Source organism: Halichondria panicea, chromosome 13 (genome assembly GCF_963675165.1).
Source record: "Halichondria panicea chromosome 13, odHalPani1.1, whole genome shotgun sequence".
In the NCBI taxonomy this organism is placed as follows: Eukaryota; Metazoa; Porifera; class Demospongiae; order Suberitida; family Halichondriidae; genus Halichondria; species Halichondria panicea.
Window position 1 is genome coordinate 6183380 of NC_087389.1, and position 13877 is coordinate 6197256.

A 13877-nucleotide genomic window follows, 5' to 3' on the forward strand; every position below is an offset into this window, starting at 1 on the left:
GTCGAAGCAATTAGCCACTCTCATGTAAATCAAAACTCGTTTACGTTGCCATAAATCCCTAGCAACCATAGTATGAGTTAGACTGGAAACCACTCCCCTTCTCTCGGGAGAAAGGGACTGGCAAGCTGCCGTGTTGAGAATTGTCCCAGTGCGTGAAGAATGTCACGCTGCCACAAGAATATAAACGTCACAAATACTCACGTGCCACCGCCCACACGCTAACTATACATGACTGTATTACTGCACAAAAATATTATTGGCCTTGAGTATAAGTACATCACTGGCGGTCTGTTATCGAGGCTGAAATAATATCACCCACGCATTACGCATTTTGTGGTTTGTTCTAATTGCATTCCAACGGGACAACTCTCAACATGGCAACTTGCCAGTCCCCATTGCCCAGAGCGAAGGGAGTGGTTTCCAGTCTAAGTATGAGTGTTATATATCCTATGTGATTGGCTAGCTATATATAATTGTGAATTTACTCCTCTACCATGGTAACTCACTATCATCTCTTCACTTAAATCTAGCTACAGTGCAGTATATAAAGCAACCAAACATTGATTACAGACATTGATTACAGGCATGCAGCCAGAGATGTGATTCCCACACCCATGTACAGCAGTAACATAGCGCTTCTTCTGTAATCTGCTCCTGACTCTATTGAGGTCAGTACCACCCCTGACTAAGTTATGTATGCACAAAGAGATTACGCACATGCCTATAGCCTCGATTCCAGACCGCTTAGAAGAATACACTATAATTATACTAAAAATCACCATAATTATAGTTCTTGCTATTGAAATTAATTTCTGTCAGTAAAAAAAAGAGGGACGTCCTCATCCACTGCAGTGACCAGTCTCTCAACCACCTTCACGTCATCCTTGTTTGTCTTCAGAGTGAAGTTACGAGTCAACTGTGTATGCATGCATGGGTTCAAAGGACATGTTATTTAGAGACATGCAGCCACAACTACAAACACATACTATAGTTGCTGGTTTTGTTGTAACACTGAAAGCACCGTGGGTGCTGATGCCTCAATGGATGTGTCGAAGCTATACATAATTATTAAACAAAAAGCACTATAGCTATAATTATTGGTAACACACATAATAATTTATCATGATGAACATTAACTGCATGCAGGGAAACTCGGAGAGTGCATGGGAAATGATCGACCATGCTTGTTACTAAAAGGATACCAAAAGTAAGGCTGCTGCACCAGACTGGCGTTTCTAGAAATTGAGCAAGGGGGTTCCAGGCCACACTTCCTCTGAGAGTGGGCCTGGTATCGACTGCATGCTCGCGCATGCGCTAACCATTAGCAGGATAACAACGTGTATGCTCAGTAAACAATGACGTCACAACAAATGGAAGTGGATTGAAGGAAGTAGATAGAAAGTTGATTGAAGGTTTCTAGCCCATCTGATAGCATTCTGATAGTTACACGTAGCCTGCTCACAGCCTGCAACAGTATGCCAGGGGGTGCTCAAGCCCCCAAAGCCCCTCGCCACTGCAGTAGAGTCTTGCATCACTCTTACAGCTGCCAATTTCTAGCGTTCTAGTGCAAGCTAACTGCTGAGTAGAGTAGCAACACTCTGTGGACAAGATTTGCTACACACTCTAATGGCATTCCAACTACGTATATAACTCGAGAACAAAGCATTATTTTACAAATCCACATACCAAGAAAACGTTACTATAAGCCTCTTACTAATCTTGCACTTCTTGAACAGCTGCATGTGCAGTCTATTATATACGCACACAGAGACAGATACATTCACACACACACACACACACACACACACACACACACACACACACACACACACACACACACACACACACACACACACACACACACACACACACACACACACACACACACACACACACACACACACACACACACACACACACACACACACACACACACACACACACACACACACACACACACACACACACACACACACACACACACACACACACACACACACACACACACACACACACACACACACACACACACACACACAATATACTGCATGTATATACCCCGCTTGCAAATGCTCACACCGAGGAATACAATTAGACTATAGCTATCTATATAAATTCTTACTTCAATCAGCAGTAGTTTCATTTCCAATTCAGCAAATCTTTTCCCTAATAAAAAGACAGTGATTATTATGGCAATGAACATTCATTTAGTCTGGGACCAACCATAGCATTGTCTGGGTCCAAACCCAAATGGTAGCAGTGAGAAGGGATGCTGCTGTGGTCCATCCTTTCTCATCCACCTCTCTGGCTTGAACTTTGTTGGCTCTTCAAATATTTTTTCATTCTTTGCAGACGTGTAAATCGAGTATATCAAATTCACCTGTGTTATTCAATTCAATTAAACAGCAGAGAGAATGATAATTTATGCATGGTATAATAATTATGGAGGGAAATGACATTGATGTGCTGTGACATAATTATAAACTATATAGTTTAAACTGGGCACTTGTTGCAGGGACATTTGAAAATGATGAAACGATCAGGGACTATCAGAGTCAAATTTAGCCTAAATTGCGGCCACAGGAATTAAATCCTTGATTTGTTTCTTGATTGTTTGACTTGAGAGTGAAGTATAAATACATTGTATAAAGTCAACTTTGACTCACCCCGGCAGGTACATGGTAACCATGGATGACGGTATCCTTATTCAGAACACGGGAAAGAATATTTAGAACTGTCCTGACTCTACAAGTGCACAAATTATTCAGATACTGCATGAACAGAGGGGAATTTTCGCAGGTGCAAATTTTTGCTATTTGGCTCGAGAGCCCTCAGAATAAATGTTCGTGGGATATAATATTCAATGACAGGACACCAAGAGCTTTGCATGTGAAAAGTGGGTCAGTTTTAATGTTTGGCTATATAACTGCTCTGCCCCTCCCCCCCCCGAAATGTTGCACCTCACGCTGTATGCAAGCTATCAAATTTAGATTGCCTATACGTAATATAAACCCTGGCTGCACAGTTCACACAGCTACACTCACCTCAGGCTCTCCTTGAATCCTTTGAGGTAGGGCATTGCCTCTAGGTCCTGAGCTGTGGGAGGTCGCTCCCCCACCACACTCTGTATCTCCTGGTAGAGCCGCTCCTGGACCTCAAGGTTCTTAGCCAACTCTAACAGGAGGAATACAGACTGATAGGCAGTCTATAAGCGCAATAAACACATAATGACTAATGTGAAACCACAAGAATGCAGGTACAGTTACCGTGTGGACACCAGCAATGAGCATTCCTGATGACATTACCGCAGCTTCTTCAGTGGACATCTTCTTCTCTCTCAGCCATTGATGTCGTCTTGATTTGGATTAACCAACAGATCCAGATCAGCACCAAACACAAACTTCCCAGTCGCTGCAAGTATGCATGCATGCAGTGTACAGTCAAACAGCATAAATCACACTGTCCCATGTACATGCATGTACATCAGCAGGAGTGTATGACATAAGTTTATAAACTATGCATGGCCTCAAGTGATTTACATGCGAGAGTAATTGAAGCCGAGTTAGTTTATCTGATTACTCAAGCTTGTATATAGCGCAAATTTTCAAGGCACTTATATTTCGTGGAATGGCCATTTCGTTGTACAATGTTCGTAGGATGACTGCTTACCGAAAGCCATGCCTTCAATCTTTGCACGTTATTATAATAGCAGATAATTCAATAATTACTTTTGGAGTTAATTTTTGTGTAAGATTGCTAAAACCCACGAAAACAGCGAAAATTAAGCCCCTCGAAAATTTCGCGTTATACGATATACCGCGAGAGGCCATAGTTTAACTGGCTTGTACTATAATCAAGGGCGTCTTCATACGCCCTTGCTATAATTATGTGTACAATCTATTTCCTGTACAATGAATATGCTTACAACTATACTGTTTGACGTCACTGTTGCTATAGCTATGCAATGAATTTGCTTATCATCATTATTTCTTGTGAAAGCGATGGCAAGCGATTGTGAAGGCTGACATGTGAACGCACCTTCAGATGAACATTTTGACCATTCTTACTGCTTCCATGCAGCAATAGGCAATAGGCAATAGGAAATAGGCAATAGGCTGTGACAACCAATGTCGAAAAAGCAACACAACAAACCAAGTTGTATAATTATAGCTATATACGGTGCAAATGTACCTGAAAAGATCATTCTATACAGCATATACTGTCCACCAGTCTTAATTGCTTTTTGGAACAACACATCTAACTTTGGCTCTTCTCATGTTGACTAAAATAATCATTAGTAGCTCGTTTGTTTTATAGAGATTACAATTGTAAAATTTAGTTTTAAGCTATTTACTATGGTATGAATTTCTCTCTATTGAACAGTGTAGGTCGATATTGTATTCAGTGCAGCTAGCTATCATGTAGCCTGACCACAAGCCCATGCATGGTATAACTGCCGTATGTGGTCAGACAGCTTGTATAAACTAAAACTGAAGCATTTGATCTTTGATGCAACCATAGTACATATTCATTATACAGCTACCTTCCATAGTCAATTTCCGAGAAAGTGGAGTTATATTCTCAATCAAACCATCTTCACTTCTTATCTTTCTCAGGTGGTCAGAGAATCGAGTGTAGATAGGGTTCAGGCCCTCAATGTAGCTGTTCACATTCCGGGGCAGTGCTTGCTTGCTAATTGCAACACGCTGTTGCTTCCAGCCTTCACCTTCCCTGCAGTAAAACTATACATGAGTGGTTGTACTTTAGAGAATAAAAATTCGAATTATAAACAGGCCAATTAAGGAGTATTTGTCATTCTGTACATGCATGCACTCACTGAGATAAACCAGCTGGACGTCCTATTTGATCAAAAAACCATATTATTTTTGGGCTACAAAACTTGTCTCTCTGTGGATATTTCCCTTCAGCTCTGAGTACCTCCTCCAGTGCATCAGGGTCCGCCACTATCACCATGGGACCAACACCTGCATCGGCAACTATATAGTTACATAGTATGACATGTATTGGTATAACAATGTGGGGCATTGATAAGAGTTTGGAAACAAAGGTACCCTCAAATCCGAATACTCCGTGACATGCGGTTTAATCGAGGCTGCATGTCTCAACAAGCCAAAGCTGTACCTATTTCTACAAACAACTGCATGTGCTCAGTCCGTGCAACTCGATCACTTATATTCCAATATCTATACGTATATTGCCGTATAGTTATAACCAGCATGTTTACATGTTCTAGCAATAAAATACTCTAAAACAGCACTTGAAACTTTAATAAATGGGTGTGGTCAGTCATTAGCAAGTAGCTCACAGACTATAGGCGTGTCTTTCGTATCAGAAAGAATGATGTCTCGAGGAAACACAACTTTCTTATTTGAGGGCAAAATAACCTGTTCATAGGGCGTAGTGCGAATGCACCACTGATTGTAAAAGCATCACGTGCACCACTTTGTCAGTAACCAATCCCTCTAACAATCTTTGAGCAAGATAAACCTTAATTTTAACCAGTTACCTGGTAAAGTAATCTTCATGATTTCTTCTCCATATTTCTTGAATTCTTTGTCATAGTACTCGAATGTTATATAGTCCACCACTCTTCCTAACCTTGGCTATCCAGCAGATTCCCCAGCAATGGCAGAGGCTTGGGTCCTGGGATTGAGTTGAATGGTTTGGCTTGTTGTGGTCTTGTAGCAGCTTGTAGCTTGGAATATGATATTGTAGTCACACACCTCACAGCAAGCCTGGTGGTTAGGAGCCTTTGCTTGAGAAACGACAGCATTTTGAGCTAACTTTTGTTTTTTGGAGGAGTGGATTAGAGTGTTGCTGATTCAGAGGTATTTGGCACTACTGCTACTTCCAATTCGCTACGTCAATTCAACTGGGGCGCGCCAATTCAGTGACTACGTGGAGCTATACGTCTCTTGAGAGATGATTGTATAGTACTGCCATCAGTATATACATCATCAAATACACATACCTTGATATCATCTATGGTCAATCATATGATATAATTACAGCTATATCATCTCTGGGTCAATTCAACCTCCTATGTGCGATTATATATAGATGATATGATACTATGTCATCTATGATCTATTGAACTTCCTGGTTATGATAATTATGGCTAAATTGTCAATTTATGATATAATTATGAGTCAATTCAACTTCCTACTGATGGTCAATCGTATGATATGGTACTATTATGATATAATTCTGAGTCAATTCAACAATGCATGGTCAAAGAGGATAATTATGGTACTATATAATCATAATATGACTATGGGTCAATTCAGCTGAAGAAGGAAATATATTACGCATGCGCAGGCAGTCAGAGTAGGAAGCATGATCTCCACTCGAGTATACTCTCTTTCTTACCTGTCTCCCATGAGACACCCTCATATTGAGCACATCACCTGCTCTGCTCCCAGCAATTGAACTGTATGCAGATTCCTCCACACTGTGTCCCTCAGGTGGTCAAGATGAGCCTCTTTGTACTCACTCCATTATAGCAGGGATGTAGGCAGCGTGAAATACCTACAAGAAAAACGATTTTAGCAAGTGCATACTCAGCATCTGCAAAACAATACCAATGGCCAGCATTATAATTCTGCCCACTATACTATAATTGAGAACACCCTGCATTGAATTTGTAGGTGAACAGAGTCATGCAGTACAGTGCTAGTGTAAGCTTATACACATTAAAGCTAGATCTAGCTACGTACATTCAGGGTGTGTGTTCTAGTGCAGTATAGGTTGCACATGCATGTACACACATTAAGCTAGCTAGATCCTACATGTACATGTACATGCATGTATATAGTAGACAACATTCAGTTTTAGTTTATACGCATTAGAAGTCTACGATACAGTGTGTAGCTAGACTCGCCAGCCAGCCCTTCCTCGGGCCCGAGGAAGGGCTGGCTGGCGAGTCTAGTGTGTAGCGCGGCTGCAAGAGTTGATGTGGCTGAAGAAGAGGTGTTGTACTGAGCTTCCCAGAGTGGCAGGTTAGTCGGTTATGATAAACCCCTATAAGGCCACTCCAAGTGATACTCTGGTTTCTGGTCCACCGCCCGCATCAGATTTTATTCTTGGATTTCTATCTCATTATTGGATTTCTATCTCATTATTTCTACTACGCATGCGCAGAATGGTCCATGTGGTGTGATAATGATAATTCATTTGCAAAAATAATAATGAGATTCATAAGGTGAAATGATAATGACATAATGAGAAAAGCCGCCCGCCCGCATGCAATTAGAAAAAAATTCAGGACCAGAAACCAGAGTGTCACTTGGAGTGGCCTAAATATAAATTGTTGTGGAATTTTCTTATGATAGGCAAACACTTTCGCTGTGGACTGCACTGGAAAGAGAGTTGTTCTGGCAGTGTACGTGAGATTGCTGTGTGTGTGTGCTTGTGTAGTCTGGTGCATTCAGCATAATTATTATAACATGTACTATTAGCGTATTCATGCACTCCAGGCATGGCGTAATGTTAGTCATCGTTGCAGTCAGAAGTGGTTAGCTGTGGTCAATTTAGATCAACCTGAGGAGTACAGTGAACCCAAGGCTGTCAGGAAACTAGGGAGACAGAACAAGTACGAGATCAAGGCAGTGTTGTGGAACCCTCACCTGGTGAAGGAGGACTTACTGGCCTCCACCGTGAGTGTGTGTGTGATACACAGGCTGTACGCTTTTAGTATAAGGAGGTGTCTAAAACCAGAGTCTATGGTAGCGCGATAATTACGATGTAGATTAAAATTGTGTGCACAAAATGAGTGGATGGTATCGTTATGGGAGCTATTGTAATTAAGAGTAGATAACACTCTTGGTGTAATATATCCTATCTTTGTCCCCCAGTGCCAGCAGAAGCTGGAGGTCTGGAATGTGAATGCTGAGAGACATCCTCTGGTACACTCCCTCAAGGCACACACTCGACCAGTCAGGTACCCACCCCATAGTTACAGAGCCTCTAGAGAGAGAGGGTACTTCGGCATTCCCATAGTTACAGAGCCTCTAGAGAGAGGGCACTTCATTCCCATGCATAGTTACTGAGCCTCTAGAGAGAGGGTACTTCATTCCCATAGTTACAGAGCCTCTAGAGAGAGGGTACTTCATTCCCATAGTTACAGAGCCTCTAGAGAGAGGGTACTTCATTCCCATAGTTACTGAGCCTCTAGAGAGAGGGTACTTTATTCCCATAGTTACAGAGCCTCTAGAGAGAGGGCACTTCATTCCCATAGTTACAGAGCAAGTCATGACTGTTTAAAGATACTTTACTTAACGTTGGACATTACTAATGCTGCTACCAGTGTATAAATGTACGTACAGTGCACTGCACAGTAGTGACTTGTACTTTGTTTCCACAGGATATAAAGAGGTTCTCGTTGCCCAGAGTGATATCTCTAGACATTGGTGTCCCTGCCAACAAGAAGCCTTCACTGAGGGAACAGCTGTCTAATCAGGTTGCCAACATCTTTAAAATGCAACGTCAAGCTCAACAGATTAGCTATAATTATACAGTCAGACTAGCCGTTTTGATAAGTGTTGATTCTTATTGTCCCGACCCAGCTCAAATAAGATGTGACTAGACTGATAGCCAGTAACTACCCTGGTGGCGTCATCTTTACACAGCTGGCTTCTTTCACCTCACCACAATTTGCAAAGGTCTGTGCACTAGTAGCAATATCAGGAGCATTTATTAGAAGAAAGTACCAGTAGCTATAGCAACCACACCACCAATCAGAACTGCACTAATAGTTAGTATTGATTGATTGCGAAATTTAGTTGTGAACTGCTGGAAGTTTACGCATAATTATTACTTGTTCTCCTACGAACAACTATTTGTATTATAACCATTTTTGAACCACCTCTCTGCAGGCCCTGAATGAATCTACCCAGCCGTCTGTCCTGGCCACTCGACTGAAGCTCCCACTACCCCCGGGCAGCGGCAGTCGTGTGGGGGGTCTCATCGTGTTGTGGTTAGTCCAGCTCAGTTCTCTCTGTTGCACTCCAGCCTGATCAGCTGACTATGAACAGATGTCTAGTATAAATTGAACATAGTAATATAAATTATGTAAACAAAACCTTCCTAATTTGTGACCTGCATAGAATTCTTATATCATTGTAAAGTATTGTATGTACAATTTTATCGTCACATCACCATTTTTTGTTGAAGCTTAATATTAATTGTTGAACTGTACCGTGTCATATATATAGGGGGGAGACTGAGGGGTACCCGGGATTGTTGATTATAGTGATTACGGTCCATTGTGGTTTATCATATAGCTCCAGAAGACTCCTGCAGAAGCTTTCAGGGAGTCCGGACCATGCATCTTTCTGGCAGTCAACTTCTTCAATACAAACTAGATATATACTACCAAGAGCTCGAGAACTATTGATAATTATAATAATTATACTGCCCATAAATAATTGCTGCTTCTTGTATAGCAATCAAGTGAGTGTATAGCAAAAATTGCGACAATCAACACAACATCAGCACAGAGTACTAGTATAATATAACTCAGACTATAGAATTCTGAAGTATAAATAAATTCAGGCAGTTTTGTGCGTATATATACTATATAATGAGTCTCGATTATACAGGCATGCAGGCCTGGACTGACTTAAAAAGTATACATTAATTATTATTTATAGTCTAATTTCTGTCAATGAAATAGAGTGGCACGTCCTCCTGTGGTGTGACGAGGGCATGTTCAAGCATCTTCATATCTTCCTGTCCAGCCTTCAGTATGAAATTTCGAGCAATCTATGGTATCAATCAATAGATCAATGTTCAGAAATCAATATAATTGTCCTGTATAAAGTAACATGATCACTCACGTCAACCATGAAGAGTTTCATTTCAAGTTCTGCAAACCTTTTTCCTGCATGTAGGTGCAGACTGAGACACACTATAAAAAACACTACCTTAAGGTTACTATTAAAAACGGGTACTATGAGCGGTTTCAGATTTTTCTCGGGTAACTATCATTATAGGCAATACTTATGTGTCAATAGAAGGTTTGGAGTCAGATATACAGATGAAAAAAGGGCTAGCTTGCTTAGCATATTTTCAGAAGTTATTATATACCTTATTATTTAATGCGTTTTAACGCGGACATAATTAGCGTTAATTCACTAAAATTAGTACCCGTTTCAATAGTATACATATAGGTGGTAACACATACCATAACATTGTCTGGGTCCAAACCCAAATGGCAGTATTGAGAAGGGATGCTGCTGTGGTCCATCATTTCTCATCCACCTCTCTGGCTTGAACTTTGATGGCTCCTCAAATATTTTGTCACTCTTTGCAGCCGTGTAACTCGAGTAGAACAAAGTCACCTGTGCATGTTAGGAGAATGGAAATACTTATAATATTAGCAAGCTTTAAAAAGTTTTGACTCACCCCGGCAGGCACATGGTAACCATGGATGATGGCATCCTCATTCAAAACACGGGGTAAACCTGGTGCTGTGGATCTGACTCTACAATAATTGGTTTAAAGTTAGCGACTACATTATACCCATGCAGGAAGTCATATATAACAGCGGCATAATTATTACATATGCAGGTCGCATACATTAGCTTATAATTGTTATGGGCACACATAATTGTACCTGAAGCTCTCCTTGATGCATCCTCTGAGGTAGGGCATTGCCTCTAGGTCCTGAGCTGTGGGAGGTCGCTCCCCCACTACACTCTGTATTTCCTGGTATAGCCGCTCCTGGACCTCAGGGTTATTAGCCAACTCAAACAGGAGGAATATAGACTGATTAGCGGTCTAAACGAAGAGGGGATGAGATAAACGTTTAAATGGGAGCCAAGTATTAAAACTTCAGCAGTGCTATTACTATTTTCAGGTCAATTGTCCGGAGGACTCTTCTGCGCATGTGCAAGAAACTTGACCACAGTGTAAAGATAGCTCCATTAGGCAAGGTCTATAGCTAGCTAGCTAGTCATATATAGACTGTGACAGTGTCATGGTCTCATGGAGACAGTTCCTTCTTAGTGCTTCTGGACCAATGATCAATGTGAGGTGCCTCCAACCACACTGTTATGCCTACTATCGTTGGTGCTAAGAAATGTGATGAACTTCGACTGTCCTGCCTGGTCATGCTGGTAGTCTGCATGATTTACTCCTATGTCTGCTACAAGTTTAGCAGGCAGGAAAGATATACTGCAATTCTATGTATCTTGAATTAAATCAGCCATTTAATAGGCAGCACTAATTTTATGTTCTTTTCAATGTCTATATATACATGGGGAGCCCCCTGAGACTATTATGCCTGCAAAAATAAATCAATTACTATCATTTATAGATCTAGTCTACTGCGCATGTCCAAACACATGCCTCTGGACAACTGACCTGAAAAGAGTAATATAATTATATGTAATACTGACATAAGAAGGGGAGTACAGTAACTTATGTATGTATACCGTGTGGATACCAGCAATCAGCATTGAAGCTGACAGTGACACAGCTTCTTCAGTGGACATCTTCTTCTCTCTCAGCCATTGCTCCAGCATCCCCTGTACTTCACTGCTCTCACCTCTGTCCAGCTCCTTTTGCAAGTCGGTAGCGTACTTGCTACCATGTGAAAAGGTCCCCTGTAAAAAAGATACTCCAGCTGGTATTCAATTATAGCGGTAAGTACTGCAGCACTTATCGTCTACCTCACTGCGCATGCACATGTCAAAATACAGTAGAACATCGCTAATCTGGATCCCTTTAGTCAGAAACCCAAACAAATAGCAAAACCGAAAAAAAGGAGGGGCTACCATTAGACTGCGCATTTGCAGTCTAACTTACTTTGCTGATTCAGCAATAATGTGCTCAATACATACAACGGCCACTACAAAGAAAACAAAGATAGCTCATTGTATTGGAGAGACATATATATTCCAGCTAGCAGCTCCCTTCTGGACACAGTAATATCCTAATACAATGTATATAAGTGTCTTCGTTAATGATATTCATAATCAATTACTAATGACATCCGTTAATCCGGTAATTTCGGATGTGGTCTGGTCTGGCTCTATTTGGATTAGTGAGGTTCACTGTCAACATACATACCTTTATCGCATCCATGAATGAGTAGTAAAACTTGTTCTTGTAAATCTTGTACAGAGCTGGCTCGTTGATCAGTCTTCCAATGCCTTCGAAAAGCCGGTCGACATTGTCAAGAAACTTTACATCTTCCTCTTTTGGATTAACTAGCAGGTCCAGATCAGCACCAAACACAAATTTTCCAGTAGCTATTATAATGAAAATAGAATTCCCATATTATAATTTATAAACTGAAGATTTATAGCTACCTTCCATTGTTATCTTTTTAGCGAGTGGAGTGAAATTCTCAATCAAACCATCTTCATTTCTTACGCTCCTCAGGTGGTCAGAGAATCGAGTGTAGATAGGGTTCAGGCCCTCAATGTAGCTGTTCACATTCCGGGGCAGTACTTGCTTGCTAGCTGCAACACGCTCTCTCTTCCAATCTTCACCATCCCTACATAATTATGTGAAAGCTGTATATCATTACCGTATTACTAGAATGTTTTGCAAGCATCAAACTTTGAGATGGTTGATCAATTCACAACTGTCTGTTACAATAAAATCTGCAAAACCTAAATTATTACACACGATCCTTGCTCGCAAAGGGTCAATTTTTCTGCTGATTTGGCTCGTTTGCAAGGTTTTCCAGCAAAATATTCTAGTAATACGGTATGCGTAGCCGGACGAGCTGACTGTGTGTGTGTGTGTGTGTCTGCAGCTGTAACTGCTCAACGGTTACAATGCAACAACAAATAGCAGATTCTATATAGGCTTCTAGTCACGTTCTTTTAGATTTTAATTTTTGATTCGTGGATTTGCAAACTAAAGCTTCTTTCTTGAGTTTGACTCACAGTGAAGGCTGTTACAGTCTCTTCAGAATCTTTCATAGCACTATCTGTTCGCTATTCAACTTATGAGTTAGCCTTGCACTAAAGCGCTATAGCTGTTTGTTAGCTACAAGAGTCAGAAAAGAACTGCAAAGCTACATGCATGTATACACTACTTAAGATGACAACATAGCAGGATACACAAGTAGCTATAGTCTTTGTAAGAGTTTAACAGAATAGAATACTATGCGATACTTACACCTCATACACATTGACTACATGCACTCACAGACTTGTAAATCCAGGTGGTTTTCCAGATTGCTCGAAAAACCATTTCATCTTAGGGCCAACTGACGTATCCCTTTTCGGGTACTTTCCTTCAGCTCTGAGCACCTCCTCCAATACATCAGGATCAGCCACTACCACCATGGTACCAGCACCTGCAGGACGATAGTTATAATGACAAGCAATGGGAAAAACTAGACTCGCAAATCAACTGAAAATGTCCAAGTTTCTCTATGTTTATGGTAAGGTAAAGCAAGCACACCTGGTAGAAGCAGCTTCATGATTCCTCCGTACTTTTCCAGACCCTCATAATGAAAATCAGAAAACCTTTGCCCTCTCCTCCGTACTCTCACTATATCCAGCAGATTCCCCAGTAATGGCAGAGGCTTGGGTCCTGGGATTGAGTTGAATGGTTTGGCTTGTTGTGGTCTTGTAGCAGCTTGTTGCTTGGAATGTGAACTTGTAGTCACACATCTCACAGCAAGCCTGGTGGTTGGCATCGGCATGGGCCATTGCTTGAGAAAGGAAAGCATCTGATTCTCGTTTTTGATATTAATTTTTGCTGAGTAATGTTCTTATCTACCGCAATGTTTACTTTTGTCTACCCGCACGGTAGATACTAGCCTCGATTCCAGGCCGCTTGAAAAAGGCTTCAAGCGGCCTGGAATCGAGGCTAGGTAGATACGTGCATAGTCA

The 13877-nt window shown here is 41.1% G+C and overlaps 2 protein-coding genes across 2 annotated transcripts; one reads left to right on the top strand and one right to left on the bottom strand.

The window, feature by feature from the left end:
- Positions 1-6872: 6872 nt before the first annotated feature.
- Positions 6873-9375, top strand: LOC135347102 (GATOR2 complex protein WDR59-like). Its single transcript, XM_064544979.1, has 7 exons — positions 6873-7019; positions 7353-7402; positions 7497-7676; positions 7875-7960; positions 8384-8479; positions 8586-8681; positions 8895-9375. The coding sequence occupies exons 1-5, from the start codon at positions 6974-6976 to the stop codon at positions 8388-8390; spliced, it is 369 nt and encodes a 122-aa protein (XP_064401049.1). The 5' UTR covers positions 6873-6973; the 3' UTR covers positions 8391-8479; positions 8586-8681; positions 8895-9375.
- Positions 9376-9453: 78 nt separating this feature from the next.
- LOC135347094 (1,25-dihydroxyvitamin D(3) 24-hydroxylase, mitochondrial-like) lies at positions 9454-13780 on the bottom strand. Its single transcript, XM_064544971.1, has 10 exons — positions 13444-13780; positions 13186-13336; positions 12336-12523; positions 12094-12275; positions 11457-11627; positions 10637-10800; positions 10426-10504; positions 10205-10361; positions 9858-9901; positions 9454-9783 (listed from the first exon to the last, which is right to left on the bottom strand). Exons 1-10 carry the CDS (start codon positions 13712-13714, stop codon positions 9673-9675), a joined length of 1518 nt encoding a protein of 505 aa, XP_064401041.1. The 5' UTR covers positions 13715-13780; the 3' UTR covers positions 9454-9672.
- Positions 13781-13877: the final 97 nt, after the last annotated feature.